The following is a 15,124-nucleotide window of genomic DNA, read 5'->3' on the forward strand; positions in this document are numbered from 1 at the left end:
AAACCAGGAGATTGGCTTAAATGTGAGATTCTTAAAATAAAATTTGGGGATGGGGGGGGGGGGGGAGTCTTTATTTGCTCTCTCTTTTCGAGCATTTAGGGCAGTGTGCACCAAGGTGCACTCCTTCACCATCCAGCACACTGACGGTTACAATAGTATCGCCACAGAAGCATATGTACTAGAAGAATGCTCCAGTCTCACAACAATGCTTTCCTAGTTTTAGTATTTTTCTAGTCCATCTGGTAACCTGAGGTTCCCCCCTTCTTCATTAGAGCCAGTTAGAATTGCAGAGAGTTTTGCAGAGAAAATGGACATCAGGGTTTATTTACCATTTTATCACCTGTGGTTTTTTTCAGTTCTGCAGAACTGATCTCTCCCAGGTGTAGAACAGTTTGTGAAATCCACTTTTAGGAAATTCTGAGCATAACGCTATCATTAAGCGCCAAATCATCATGCCAGTCATTCCATTGTGACGTCTCCAGAGGCCTGCTCTCCTGCCCCCAGCATAACTAATTTCTTGGAAAATGGAATTACATTCATTGGTGAAGCACATGTAAAACCAACTATCACATTACTCTCAAAGCAATCATCCATGTAACATTCTCACCACCACAAGCACATCTCAAACATAACTGGGCACATTCAAGAGAAACACCAAGCATTTGTGAACAGAGAAGGTATTTATCAGAGCTGAGTGGGAACTGGAGTTCCCATTCTATGGAAAATTTTGAAAAAAGTTTCGGAATGGGACCCAAAAATCCAAATTGTGACATTGTTTGTGAAATAGAATTCCATTCAAGAGAATTCAGGGCAGCTGGGGAACCAGTCAGCCTGCCCATCTACCAGCTGGCTGGAAAGAAGCAGCAGGCCGACCAGTCAGCCAGCCTGCCTACCTAGTCTCCAAAAAGAGTTTTGATGGGGTCACCACATTCTTGTGGGACACTTCAGTTCCATAAAATCAGCATTTTCTGATGGGAAATTTTTTCCCCTTGAAAATTGTTTTTAGCAGTTCTGGTATTTAGGAATAACCTTTAAAAGCAAGTATACTCCAAGCAAAACTAGAGGCTCTGTTCTTAACTTATATTTTTGTACTAAGATGACGACTGTATCATGCATTAAATTCAGGCACTACTTGGTAATCTCATCCTGGGAGGGCACAGGACAGAGAGGAAAGACACCAAATGTTTCATGGAAACACATGGTCATGAAACTTGCTTTGTGCAGGCTCTGTCTGACAGAGCGGCTGAACTAATCTCTTGGTCCACTTCGTAAAAGTCAGACATTTCTGACTGTGAAAGACATGCTGCTGCTTTTGTCCCCCCCCCCCCGCCACTTCAGAGGAGGCACTAAGGATTTGGATCCAAGTTAAGCCTCTGTTAACATTTCTGCTCAGGTCAAAAGATTCACAAAGGTCATCCTGAAAAGCATCCAAGAAAAATACTAACTCTGCAGGCTCAGTAAGACAACAGGATTTTCAGTGGGTCCCACCCAGAACAGATGTCATTATCACAGCCACTCTTTGCTGAAGTGGCTTTTGTAATTCCCCTCTCCCCCCCCCTCCCCCCGTGTTCATTTTCCTTCAACAAAGAATACTGCTTTACTTGTATATATCCCCTTTACTCAAAAATCTCAAAGCACTTTACAAACATTAAGTAAGCTTCACTATTCTGTGAGGTAAAGTAGTATCTTGTTTCCACTTCGCAGTTGGAATCTGAGGGACAGACGGTTTAAAGTGATGTGCTCAAAGTTACACAGGAATTCTGTGGCAGAGTCCAGATTGGAGCCCAGCTGAACCCAAACCATAGTCCCATATACTAACCACTTGCCCAACCAATACAGGCTAGCCCCATTCGACAAAAATATGTTTGGTAACACGTAGTTGTGATCCTGTTAAAAGATAACCAAGTCTTCAAGACAAGCCTTCCTTAGCACTGAAATTTTCATGCATGACAGTATCAAAGGACAAATATCGTGATTTAGGTTAGGATTTAAGATGGCTGCAAAACTGAAAATTCAATGCGGTGAGCCCCAGATTAGGTCCAACAGTACTTTTAAGACATTAGGCAGAAACAACTATTAATACAGGCGGTGTTGGCAAGAGCACTGGTCTAGGATTCAGAAAACCTGGGGTTTATTCCTGATTCTGCCACCGGCCTACCGGGTGATTTTGGGCAAGTCATTTCCCCTCTGTGCCTCAGTTTCTCTGAAAATGGGGTAATGATAGATCTCAAAGAACTTTACAAATGTCATATCGGGCATAAAGTGGAATGACTTTATTTACAATGCAGAACTTTACAAAGGCTATGGATGAAAAGCCCTACACAATCCAATACTATTGAATCCAGTAGAATTTTCGGATGTCTAAAAGAGACTTAGCCACTAGCCAATATCTTTAAAAAGAAAGAAATTTGTACTGCCAGGGAGATTTGTGGATTTAAAAAACATAAAACCTGTTAGATCATATGCTGAAAGCCATTATGTTCTTAAATGTTCACCCTCAGTATCCCCACCCTAGACTGACTCCTAAAGGAGGAATAAACATGCACACACCCACTTCTGTCTCAGGATCCCAGGCAGAGCAACCCCCTCTTTTTCTTGCCCCATTTGCCTATAGTCAGGATTTGAAGCTCTTCAGCACATTCCATTCATGCTCAATATAAATAAATACAAGAGTTAAAAGTTTGTAAAGCTTGGACTGCAGCCAGCTTGCTTGGTTAACTGGACCCTTTGTGGAGTTTGAAGGGTGTTTTTAGAAAGAGGAAGGAAAGAGATCAGTTTAAGAATCTTGGCTCAGCCTTGGAGTATTTCCTCCCAGAGCTCTGGCTAAACCTCAGCACAAAAGCCTGGACTAGGAGACTATGTAAACGGAGGAGGGACTCTGCATTGCTCCTCTCCTCCCGGACTAGGAGAGAGATCCCCAGACAGAGCTTGGAGGCTTTGAAACCATGCTTTTCATTTGGGCTTTGGCTTTTATTTTAGTGCTTCAGGAGCAAGATTTTTCAGGTAAGTGATTCCAAGCTTGAAAGGAACAGACTGTAGGATAACTAACTTCTTGAGTGAAGGGCTTGCATGGAAAAAAAAGGAGATAATTTCTTTGTATAGGTGCTGAAATCAAGTCAACAAGGATTTTATGTGAAGATGACATACGTAGTGTTTGTAAAGCACAGTATAGGAGAGGTTCATATTTTGTGCTATTAAAATGCATGTGAGAATTACAGCTCTAGTTAGAAATGTTACAGGATAGGAGATGTTTCACTACTCATGAAACATACCATCATTGAGCTATTGCAGAAATTTAGAACCACATCCACAGGCTGCTTCTAATGTCCTGCATGTTTATAATTATAGCTGTGGCAATCTTAAATAATAATGTACATACAAAACCATCTTGAACTAATGCCACATGGGCACTGGGAGATCAATGTCCCAGGAGATCAGAAAGACATTTCCTTGTGTGTGTGTGGGGGGGGAAATCTACTTTAATTTTCTATTAGTAACAACAAATTCTGTTTCTGTGCTTTTGCAGTTATTGACTTTTATTTGTTCCTGAGCTGTCTAAGCACATAACTCTAAGCATGCTGAAACCACGGCGATGATGAGCCTAGAATAAGCATGTAGACAGAAAGCACACTGGTATCTATGTTTAATTTTTATTAGTAGTACATCAGCTCTGGGCTACCCTCTTAAAAAAAATTGCAGCTGCTTTTCTGGTGAGCACTGAAATCTATTCTCAAGCAACATTTCCATTTGGCTGGTTCAACCATTTATAGTCCCCATGTAACCACAAACCTTGCATTGCCAAATGTTTCTTTTATGTGTTTTTTAATAGCTAGAACCAATCATTATTTTACCTTTCCTATTACTTCTTCACAGCACTTAACTTTTTGGATTTTATGACAAGGTAGCAGGTTTTCTTTACAACCAAAACAGTTTCTGAAAAACTAGTGGTACCTTTCCCCTTCCAAACCTAGGCCAACCTTCGCTGTTATTGTACAAGCCTACATCTTTCAGGGATTATGCCAGCTTTCAGCCTAGAATGGGGCACTAACTTTCCTTCACTGTATAGGAGCTCATTACCCTTTCCTGCATTTTGTGGCTTTCAAGTAGGACTGGCTGCAAAACAGTGTTTGTGTTTCATGAAAGATTCTGAAATGTTGAAATTTGTTTTCATTCTGATCCAAACAAACATGAGCGAGACTGTCCCAATAGCCAATAGACCGGGGTATTGATTGGGAGCAGTGGCTTGAACCTGGGCCTTACATATCCGAAGTGAGTACCCTAGTCATCAGGTTATGGGTATTCTGGGCCCTCTCTCTCCTGCCCCAACCTGAGAAAGTTTTCTCTGAACTAATACATCTCCAAAAATTGGCATTTTCCACCAAAATCATGCATCTCTGAAAAATTCTCAACCTGCTCTACTGACAAGTAGCTTGATGAAGACTAGCGGTGGCATGGCGTCTCCTAGGTTAACCCGCATATGCTCCTTACATAACAGCTGTGCTTCACTATGGTTTGCTGGGCTATTCCATGGGGTTCTGCTGCTGCTAAGGTGTACTAGGCAGTCCAGTGCACTGCAACGGCTGCCCCCTCAGAACAACTGGTTCATTCAACTCATTCAAGTACTCCAGCATGATACCCCTGGCTGGGCAGCTCTTTAAGGTGCTCGGTGGGCTGTTCTGAACTCAGTGCTGAATGACCTTAGAACAGCAACCAGACCTGGATGATCAGCATGCCTGAGTATTTGAGAGAGGAAAAACTGCTTCAGATCAGTCTATTCCTGCCAAGATTGGCTGCATGCATCTTACAATTGCACAGTGATGTGCTTTGCATCCAGGAGTCTACACTCCACTGAATACATTTCTCAGCTGGAGAAGCAAATCCATAGTTAAGATTTTAAGAGCATTTCCACTGTAAACTAGATTTTTGTCCTTTATCCCTCATGTCATAAATCAGTTGAGAGTTAGTTCACATTCCCTAGTCATGGACATTTAATCTCCATATGCGACTCCAGTAGCGCTAATACACAGACTTCAACATATGCAGGGGTAACCTTTGGATGGGCTAGAGTTTACCTCACTGCCCTTCTCCTAGTGCCTAAAAAAAGCCCAATTCCCATAGCAAAGCACATGGAGACCCCGAATTCAGTCACTGAGGATTTTCAGCAATGAATGCATAAGGTCAACACAATCAACACCAAAAAAAAATTAAGTAGCAACTTTACATAGTCTTATAATGATAAAGCAACATAAATAACTTGAGTTTTACAACATAACATGGCTACTTTATAATCCACATATATTATCTTCACAGTTATACACAAATAAAATCTAAATAGGTCAGTCTCCACAGAAACGCAGTGAGAACTAACTCAGAGTTCCCAAAAGCAAAGGTTGAGTGCACCCAAGTCTGAGTTAGTCTTTTATCACCAAAATCTGTACAGTCTGCTGAGTCTAAAGCACTAAAACAATATCTTTCCTCTTGCTTGTAGAAACCTCCAACTGAAATCCATGCAGACTCTTCCTCCGCTGAAATCACTCATTTAGCTAGTCAGCTAATTAACCAACCACTCACTTTAAGTATGTAGATAAAAGAACCCTGCGGCAAAACCCTTCAGAGTTAGGGGGAAAACAGCCTGCTTTCTGCTCTGGATTCAGCTTCTCCCAGCCCACACAGGGCACATGGCCTTTTGTAAAGCAGCTGTCATGACAGACTTCATGAGGGCAAGCAGAGTCCAGCTACAAGGAACTCATTGAGCAGACCCAGAACTACCACACCCAATTCCAGAAACTTCTGGGTGTGGAGAGCTAATTGTGCGTCTGCCTAGCAACAATGAACCAGACAACTCATTCCTACCCCCATAGATCTCTTTAAGAGAGATCTTCCTATTAAGCACCTAGGTTACATGGACATTGTTATCTGGGAGCTCTAATGTGGGAGGGAAAAGGAAGGTTGGCACAATAGAGGGGATGTGTCTGGATACAGGGAGGGCTCTGAGCAGAATAAGATCATAAGTACAGGGCCAGTGCTACCATTAAGGTGAACTAGGTGGTTGCCTAGATTTGGGGGCACCAAAAAGCGGTCCCCCAATTTATTTATTTATTTTTAAAACAGCGGTTCCTCCCCAGGCGCGCGGTCGCTGCTCCACTTCTCCCACCTCCCAGGCTTGCAGCACCAATCAGCTGTTTGGCACTGCAAGCCTGGGAGGAGAATTAGAGCAGGGGCGGCGTGCTCGGGGAGGACACGGAGCAGAGGTGAGCTGGGGTGGGGAGCTGCCGCACGGCTCCCCGGGCTGGGGGGGTGGGGAGCTGCCACAGGGCTCCCCACCCCAGCTCACCTCCGCTCTGCCTCCTCCCCGAGCACGCCGCCCCTGCTCTAATTCTCCCGCCTCCCAGGCTTACGGCGCCAAACAGCTGTGGGTGGGGAGGTGCTGCATGGCTCCCCGGATGGGGGGTGCCTCAGAGCGGAAAGCTGCCGCAGGGCTGGGGAGTGGGGGGCCCCAAGGTGGAAGTTTCACCTAGGGTGTGAAACTTCCTTGCACTGGCCCTGCATAAGTACATCCATGCTGGGTCAGACCAATGTTCCATCTAGCCCAGTATCCCATCTTCCAACAGTGGCCAATGCCACATGCTTCAGAGGGAACAGAACAGAACAGATAATCAAGTGATCCATCCCCTGTCACCCATTCCCAGCTTCTGGCAAACAGAGGGTAGGGCCACTTCAGAGCATCCCTACCCATCCTGGCTAATTGCCATTGATGGACCTATCCCCCATAAACTTATCTAGTTCTTTTTTGAACCTGGTTATAGTCTTGGCCTTCACAACGTTCCCTGACACAGCATTCCACAGATGGACTGTGCATTGTATGAAGAATCAGAGGTCTGAAGAAGGCGTTCAAGTAGGATTAGGCTTTTTACCAGATTTAATAAACCCTTCAAAATTCCATGTTCCAGACTTTACATTCCATTAAGTGAAGTTTAGTTTATTATTAAATTCTGTGGAGTTTGTTACATGTGGAGTTTATAATCTTAACTCCAAAGAAAGCCAGGGGTCAGGTGGAATTTATAAACCCTGTGCTGTTCAGCTGTATTTATAAACTGTAGATGATCTGCTCTGGCTGAAGGAAGCATTGGGTTTAAATGTTGGAATCTTGTACATTGAAGATATACAAGGCCCTCCTTAACTAGCAAAATTGCAATATTAGGCTTCCACTGCATTTTTGGAAGTAAATAACTGACAGTGGGGGAAAAAAAAAATCACATAAAAGTAATAGTGGACTTCATTACTGCAAATAAGGTCTATTACTACTTTTCCACAGCTTGTCTGCAACTCAGCTGCAATATTTTGACAATCATCCTGCAATTCAAGTAAAGCCTCAAATATACCATATTTACACCACGTGGGAGATGGAACAATAGGAAAATGTAATCTATCTACAGCAAGCTCCCAGGAGTAGCTAAGTACTGTCAGGGAAAAAACCCAAACCAAAACAACAAACCACACACACACCCCTTTGCCCCAGACAAAGGTTTCAAAGACATCAATTACTCCCAATGTACTGTCCTATTTCCACTACAAGCTACCTACTCACACAAACAGCCCATACAAACTACATTCAGTATGGAGCTGACAAGCTAGCCCCAGAGCCTTCTGGCACGAGAGGCTACAACAGCTTTCACTCTCCTATCTACTAGATACAAATTAAGTGATGTGTCTCCTTAAGCCGAGGGACAATTTCTGTCTCCTTATCTACTGTAAGAAAGATAGGGTATAAAACAAACCTAGTTAAGCAACTGCTTAATGGAGTATGTGTACCACCTTTCTTGGGGTTCTTTTAAATTCAGTTGCTTAACACAAGAACAGAATTCAAGAGATCAATTTAGTTTTATTATACATCCTTAACAGCAGCAACTAACAACAACATACGATATAAGAAGTCAAGAAATGGTATTGGACTATGATTTGGCTATATCCACAATAGAAAAATAATTTCTTATATTCAGTCACTGTATTGGTGACTTTTTTTTAGATTTTATGACTAATTGTTGCTCATAACAGGGCCTCACTTGTGTCAATTGGTTATCAGCTCTGGTGTTGTTAACACAACAGAGGAAAAACAAATCAAAGCTAGATCACAAAACAATTTGGTCAGTTACTCACATGCCAATTCACCAAAGTTTCCCTCCCAATGGATCTATGGCAGTCAACCCTTGTTACCTATTTCCTAATTAACAATATTAGTGCTAGGATCTGACTAACACTCCTACAGATGGAGCGCAGTTCAAAAAGCTTGCACTCTTGGTCTCATTTTATGTCTACATACACCTAGGACTTGAAGGGCTGTGTGAAACCATTGACTATGGTAGACACACATATACTGTTCTATAATCCTAGTTAACAGTACCTTATTCAGTTTTAAAAGTTACTTTACAGCAATCTTGATTGGAACCAGTTACAAAACAAGACACCCTGTAACTCTGTGACAATCTTTAGAACATATACAGGAGCATATACATTTCCTTACTAATTAGGTACTCTGTTTCAGGAACTGATCAATTAACTGATTTGGGTCATCACTCAAGAAAAAGTCTGTATATTACTTATTAGATCTTTGCTCAGCCATCAGTTTTCAGCTCCGTTATTGTATCAGGTGGAGTGAAGGATGGACACGAGTACCATCTTTTCCCAGTGCACTAGCAGGAAACCTATATTGCTGAAAAATGGGAAGACAGTTGAATGTGCCTCTCCAAGACAGGCACTTGATGTCACCAGGAGGGCTCCAAGCCCTGGACCCCAGTCTTCTCTCTTCAAGTTGTCTTTGGCTTTCTGGAAGCAACGTGCCGAAGGAGAAAGGTAGTTTTATCCTATTTCTGCTGAGTGGTGCAACTTGGTTCCTTTTCTTGGAGGTGCAGACATGGGCAAATCAGAAGGTTACTCACACTTCTTCCAAAGATTCAAAATCTCCAACCAAAATGTAAGTCTTCCTCTTACCAGCCAATCAGGAAACAAGACATCAGACACCCACCCCATCTTAATGTTTTGTAGCAGCACCCATCACTCCAATGACGGAGTGCCTCAAACATCAGATTGGTCTTCTAAAAACTCTAGTGTATAGTAGCACAAGTGCCACTACATGCTGCTTATTTTCCTTCCAGATGAAATCATCCATACACTGCTATCCACTGACAATAGTCTTGTACAAGTGCCAGATGCAATCTCCAAAACAAAAAATATATTTATAACAAATAAAATAAAGGGGCACATCTCCAAGGCTCTAGGCACCCATCCCATAAGTTACACAACCAAATAAAGTTAATCCATTTGCAGGAGCACTAAACTCCCCTCCCCTTTCATAAATCAGCTTTCCTCCAAAAGCCCACCTCTGCAGCAGTTTGCACAAGTAGATTGGCAGCATGGCCTGGAGGTCAATAGTCTTGGGCTATTTTGGACGCATGTTCCAGAATCCAGGGCAGAGAACCTGTCACAGAGAGTGTTGTACCACCTGCCCCCTCTCTTTTAAAATCAGTGTTGTCATATGGAAGAAGAAAAAGGCTAGTCTCTCAAGTACCAACATCCTAGGGCTTGTCTACACAGTAGATTAATGCACTCTATGGGGGGTGTGATTTCTAAAGCACACTAATGTGTTGCACATTCATTGGTCTGCATAGACCCTGCTGGTAAGCACTAAAGGTTTCCCTCTGCACTTTAATGTAGAACCATTTCAAACAGCACCATGTTAAGGCACACCAGCAGGGTCTGCAAGGACCAGTTAGTGTGCAAACCATGAGTGCACTTGCAAAACCACACCTCAGTAGAGTGCATTACCTCACTATGTAAGCAAGCCCCTAAGACATTTAGGGCTTTATAGACTAAAGCCAACAGCTTTCACTGAACCCAGAAACAAGCAGACAGCCAATGCACATCATGGCGCACCAGTGACACATACTATCACTGAAGCATGGGCCACTGCATTCTGTATCAGTATAAATCTCCAGATAGAAGCAAGTAGTTGCCCCAGATAAAGTGAATGACAGTAATTCCACCATGGGGTGACAAAGGCATGGATCACAACAGCAAGATCTGCATCCAGATTAAATGGTTGCAATCTCCTGGACAGGTGCAGATAGCAAAAATATCCTTGGACCCTGCTGCTTCTGATTTTGCTGCCAAACAAAATACTTAGAGGCACCAAACAATGTTGCACAACACATGCACACAAATGGCAGAAATGATGCCAACAAGGAAAACTAAGGGCTGGTTTTGTAGTGTGCCTATTTCTTATGTTGTCTTTACCTGTTTTATTAACTCCTCTGGATACCCAATGCATCGGAATTCCTTCTCTTGGTACTTCCCTTTTTCAAGGAAAGGCGTTTAGCATTTAGAGCAGGTACTGTATCAATAGCCCTGGAGACTGAAGTCCTAGAAATTATTTTAAAACTTTTTACAGTTAATGGGTATATTCTTCCTCTCCAGTCTGCACTGCAGACCTTTATCTGTAGTTTGGGTCACTTTTGCATATTCTACACTTGCTCTTTATAGAATTTGCAACAATGTTCTGCATTGCGAGTTGGAGGAGAATCAAGGTGCATTTGTGCAGATATGCAAATCCTTGCAGCTACCTCTGGAATGGAGCACAGAAGACTATGCACAATATACCATAAACTCAAAAACAATCTTTGCATGTAACTTATTACTCCACTGAGCCTCATCAATATAAATTTCTAAAATCCAATAGCTGAACATTGTATCTTAACTGGAGGTTGGGGTGTGTGGATAGTAGCAGACCCAGTTAGCGATACAATAAGTTCATCCAATACCTCTAACCCTGGAGATGTGAGCGTAATTGAGACTTGGGATTCATGGAAGCTGAGTGATGCCCCTAACCAGCACTGATCCACATCACAAAATCCCCATATATAGTCTACCAAGTTAAGCATGGCAAACAGGGGCTCAGGGCAGAGCAGGATCGACTATCTGAAGCTTGCAGTGGGCCGATTTTACACTAAACCTCCAGTTAGCTAACCACATCAGTCCCGTTTTCGTGAAGTGTATAATTTGCTGGACTAACAAGTTATTTAAAGTGGAGCACAACACTGTATTTAGATATGGAATCATTTAAGCAGGGAAGGGCAAAGTCCTTGGGAGGTCAGGGCTTCTAGAAACCTTTCAGAGACGATTGTTTTGGTTCACCATGAACTTTTCGTAAACCCCCTCTAACCTCCCCACAACCCCATGGGACACAGTCATTAAGGGACACTTGTGCTATGTATCAGGACTAGAAGGATCCTTCTATTCAGTTGTACATCCCCTCCCCCAACACACACACACAGAGCTGTTATCTGCAACAGTTACACCCTTCCTCTCCCGATATATTATTCCCTCTTCCCCTTCACCTTTTGGATATTGTCAAGCTCTCACACTTGCCATCTGGTTCCTGTTTTAGTCTCACTTGTCTGTCATTTAGCTTGCAGTCTTCTCTCTCTTTGATTTGTTCTGCCCTCCGTCCCCCCTTTCCCCACACACACTTGCTTGAGCAGATCACAAACCTGGTAACATTTCAAAGCCTCAGGGGTGATGAAATGAAGCATAGTGAGTGTTGCAGATTCATCAATGTAAAGGTCAGAATGGACAATTATGATCATTTAGCCTGACCTTTACAGGCCACAGAACCCACCTAGTAATTTCTGCAGCAAGCCCATAACTTCCGTTGAGCTATAGCATATATTTTTAGAAAGCTATCCAGTTTTCATGTAAAGACTACAAGTAATGGAGACAAGTATCAGAGGGGTAGCCGTGTTAGTCTGGATCTGTAAAAGCAGCAAAGAGTCCTATGGCACCTTATAGACTAACGGACGTATTGGAGCATGAGCTCTCATGGGTGAATGCCCACTTCGTCGGATGCACCCACGAAAAGCTCATGCTCCAATACGTCCGTTAGTCTATAAGGTGCCATAGGACTCTTTGCTGCTTTTACAGATCCAGACTGAGTCCTATGGCACCTTATAGACTAACGGACATATTGGAGCATGAGCTTTCGTGGGTGCATCCGACGAAGTGGGCATTCACCCATGAGAGCTCATGCTCCCAGGGCCGCCCAGAGGGGGGGCAAGTGGGGCAATTTACCCCAGGCCCCGGGCCCAGCAGGGGCCCCCACGAGAGTTTTTCGGGGCCCCTGGAGCGGGGTCCTTCTGGGGGCCCTGGAAAACTCTTGCAGGGCCCGGGCCCCCGGAGTTTCTTCGCTCCCGGTCTTCGCTGGTGGGGGGGGTCCTTCCTCTCCGGGATAGAAGGATCCCCTGCCGCCAAATTACAGCCAAAGCGGGACCCGCCGCCGGAGTGCAGCCGGGTCTTCGGTGGTAATTCGGCGGCGGGGGGGTTACTTCCATTCTGGGACCCGTCGCTGAAGTGCCCCAAAGACCCGCGGTGGGGGCTGCACTTCAGCTGCGGGTCTCGCTTCGGTGGTAATTCAGCGGAGGGGGGTCCCCGCCGTGGGTCTTTGGGGCACTTTGGCGGCGGGTCCCGGAACTGAAGGACCCCCCGCCGCCGACTTACCGCTGAAGCGGGGGCCCCCCGCCGCCAAAGACCCTGGGCCCCCGGAATCCTCTGGGCGGCCCTGCATGCTCCAATACGTCCGTTAGTCTATAAGGTGCCACAGGACTCTCTGCAAGTAATGGAGAATCCACAACATCCCTAGGTAAGTTGTTCCAATCATTATTTACTCTCACTGTTTAAACAAACATTTCTAGTCTGAATTGGTCTAGCTTCAGCTTCCAACCATTGGACCATATTATGTCTTCTTTTAGGCTGAAGAGCAAGTTACTATCAGAAATTTTTTCACCAGGTAGCTACTTGGAGGCTGAGTTTGCTTATCCCTAATACTAAAATCAAGTTATAATGAAGTTTGGGTTTTTTGTCAAGTAAATAAAATTATCTAAAGCTTTCCACTTATTGGCAGGGGAGCGATAAGTGACCTCTGTGAATTGGGAATAGATCCTGTGCAAACAGGCACACATTTAAGGGAAGGCACATTTGGAAGATAATCACTACATGGATCAGAGTGGGCTCTGTATGTCATATTTTTATTGGAGTCAATGACATTACTAATCTTAATCGCTTCATCCCTAGTGGGATTTTTCTTACTTGAACAGCTTCACTCCACCCTTGGCTACAGTCCAACAGTACAACTGGCTGTTATATTTTAAGATAAACTAGAGAAAATTCTGCTTTGACATACATACGATTATTAAAGGATTAAACGTTGATTCAAGTGTCCTGTTAAATAGCTTGGCTAAATCTACACCTGGGTGTGGGAAGCTGTTGTGCAAGCTTCCCTTCCCACTAGTCTTCTGCAAACAAATAATCAGTCTTGACCTATAACAGTGTTATAGGCCTCTATGTGCTTGTGTTAGAATAAGGACATATGTTCTCAGGACTAAACTAGGAAGATCTTTTACTTGTGAGTTGAACCAATAAAAGACGGTTACTCACCGTTGTAACTGTTGTTCTTTGAGATGTTGCTCATATCCATTCCAAATTATGTGTGCGCGCGCCGCATGCACGTTCGTCGGAAGATTTTTACCCTAGCAACACTCGGTGGGTCGGCTGGGCGCCCCCTGGAGTGGCACTGCTATGGCACCGGATATATACCCCTGCCGACCCATCCACCCCTCAGTTCCTTCTTGCCAGCTACTCCGACAGTGGGGAAGGAGGACGGGTTTGGAATGGATATGAGCAACACATCTCAAAAGAACAACAGTTACAAAGGTGAGTAACCATCTTTTCTTCTTCGAGTGCTTGCTCATATCGACTCCAATTAGGTGATTCCCAAGCCTTACCTAGGCGGGGAGGTAAGAGTGAGATGTTGCAGAATGCAAAACTGCTGAGCGAAAGGCTGCATCATCTCTGGACTGTTGGACCCGTGCATAATGTGAGGCAAAGGTGTGGACTGAGGACCAGGTAGCTGCGCAACATATCTCCTGGAAGGGTACGTGAGCCAGGAAGGCAGCAGAAGAAGCCTGAGCCATGGTCGAATGTGCAGTGAGGTGGCTCGATGGAACATGGGCCAAGTCACAGCAGGTGCGGATGCACAACGTCACCCAAGATGAAGTCCTCTGGGAGGAGACAGGTAGGCCCTTCATTCGGTCTGCCAGTACGACGAAGAGTTGGGGCGTTTTACGAAAGGGCTTTGTCTGCTTGATATAAAATGCGAGCGCCCTACGGACGTATAGGGAGTGCAATTGTTGCTCCCTTCGTGATGAGTGTGGCTTCAGAAAGAAGACCGGAAGGAAGATATCCTGGTTGATATGAAAGGCCGACACCACCTTAGGGAGGAAGGCCGGATGTGGTCACAACTGCGTCTTGTCCTTGTGAAACACAGTATACGGTGGGTCTACCGTGAGAGCCTGAAGCTTGGAGACTCATCTGGCCGATGTAATGGCTATGAGGAAAACTGTCTTCCAGGACAGGTATAGCAGCGAGCAGGTTGCCAGTGGCTCGAATGGGGCAGTCATAAGTCTGGTTAGAACCAGGTTGAGGACCCAGGTTTGGGCGGGGCAGCGAACTTGTGGGTATAAGTGCTCCAAGCCCTTGAGGAACCTAGAAACCATAGGGTGCGAGAATACGGAGCGGCCACTCTCCCCTGGGTGGAAGGTAGAGATGGCTGCCAAGTGTACCCTCAGTGATGACACCGCCAGGCCCTGCTGTTTGAGAGACCAGAGGTAGTCCAAGATGGAATGGATCGGGGACCTCGGTGGGAGTAATATTGTGCGTTTCGCACCAGCAGGAGAAACGCTTCCACTTGGCCAGATATGTTAACTGAATGGAAGGTTTCCTACTACCCAGGAGTACCTGTTGTACCGAGGCAGAGCAACGTAACTCGGATCGGTTTAGCCACGCAGCAGCCATGCTGTGAGGTGCAGGGATTGCAGGTCTGGGTGGTGAAGTCTGCCGTGATCCTGCGTTATGAGGTCTAGGCAAAGAGGCAGGGGAATCGGGTTGACTATCAACAGGTCTAGCAACATGGTGTACCAGTGCTGCCTGGGCCACGCTGGAGTGATCATGATCAGGTGTTCTCTGTCCCTGCGGAGTTTTAGCAGGACCCTGTGAACCAGCGGGAACGGTGGAAAAGCGT

The 15,124-nt window shown here is 44.8% G+C and overlaps 2 protein-coding genes across 8 annotated transcripts in view; one reads left to right on the forward strand and one right to left on the reverse strand.

Annotated features, from left to right (window-relative positions):
- LOC120368875 (putative threonine dehydratase) overlaps nucleotides 1-15,124 on the reverse strand; it is a 99,215-nt gene that overhangs the window by 69,659 nt on the left and 14,432 nt on the right. The gene's annotated exons all lie outside the window — the stretch shown is intronic.
- LOC120368878 (placenta-specific protein 9-like) overlaps nucleotides 2,618-15,124 on the forward strand; it is a 29,594-nt gene continuing 17,087 nt past the window's right edge. Inside the window, exon 1 of one of the 3 annotated variants that reach the window (XM_039481577.1) lies at nucleotides 2,618-3,003. In XM_039481577.1, coding sequence (XP_039337511.1) covers nucleotides 2,946-3,003 — 58 coding nt within the window. In that variant the 5' untranslated portion in view covers nucleotides 2,618-2,945. The remainder of the gene's footprint in view (nucleotides 3,004-15,124) is intronic. The other 2 variants (XM_039481579.1, XM_039481578.1) reach the window with 2 other exon arrangements.

This window comes from Mauremys reevesii, linkage group 7, assembly GCF_016161935.1.
Source record: "Mauremys reevesii isolate NIE-2019 linkage group 7, ASM1616193v1, whole genome shotgun sequence".
Taxonomy (NCBI): Eukaryota; Metazoa; Chordata; order Testudines; family Geoemydidae; genus Mauremys; species Mauremys reevesii.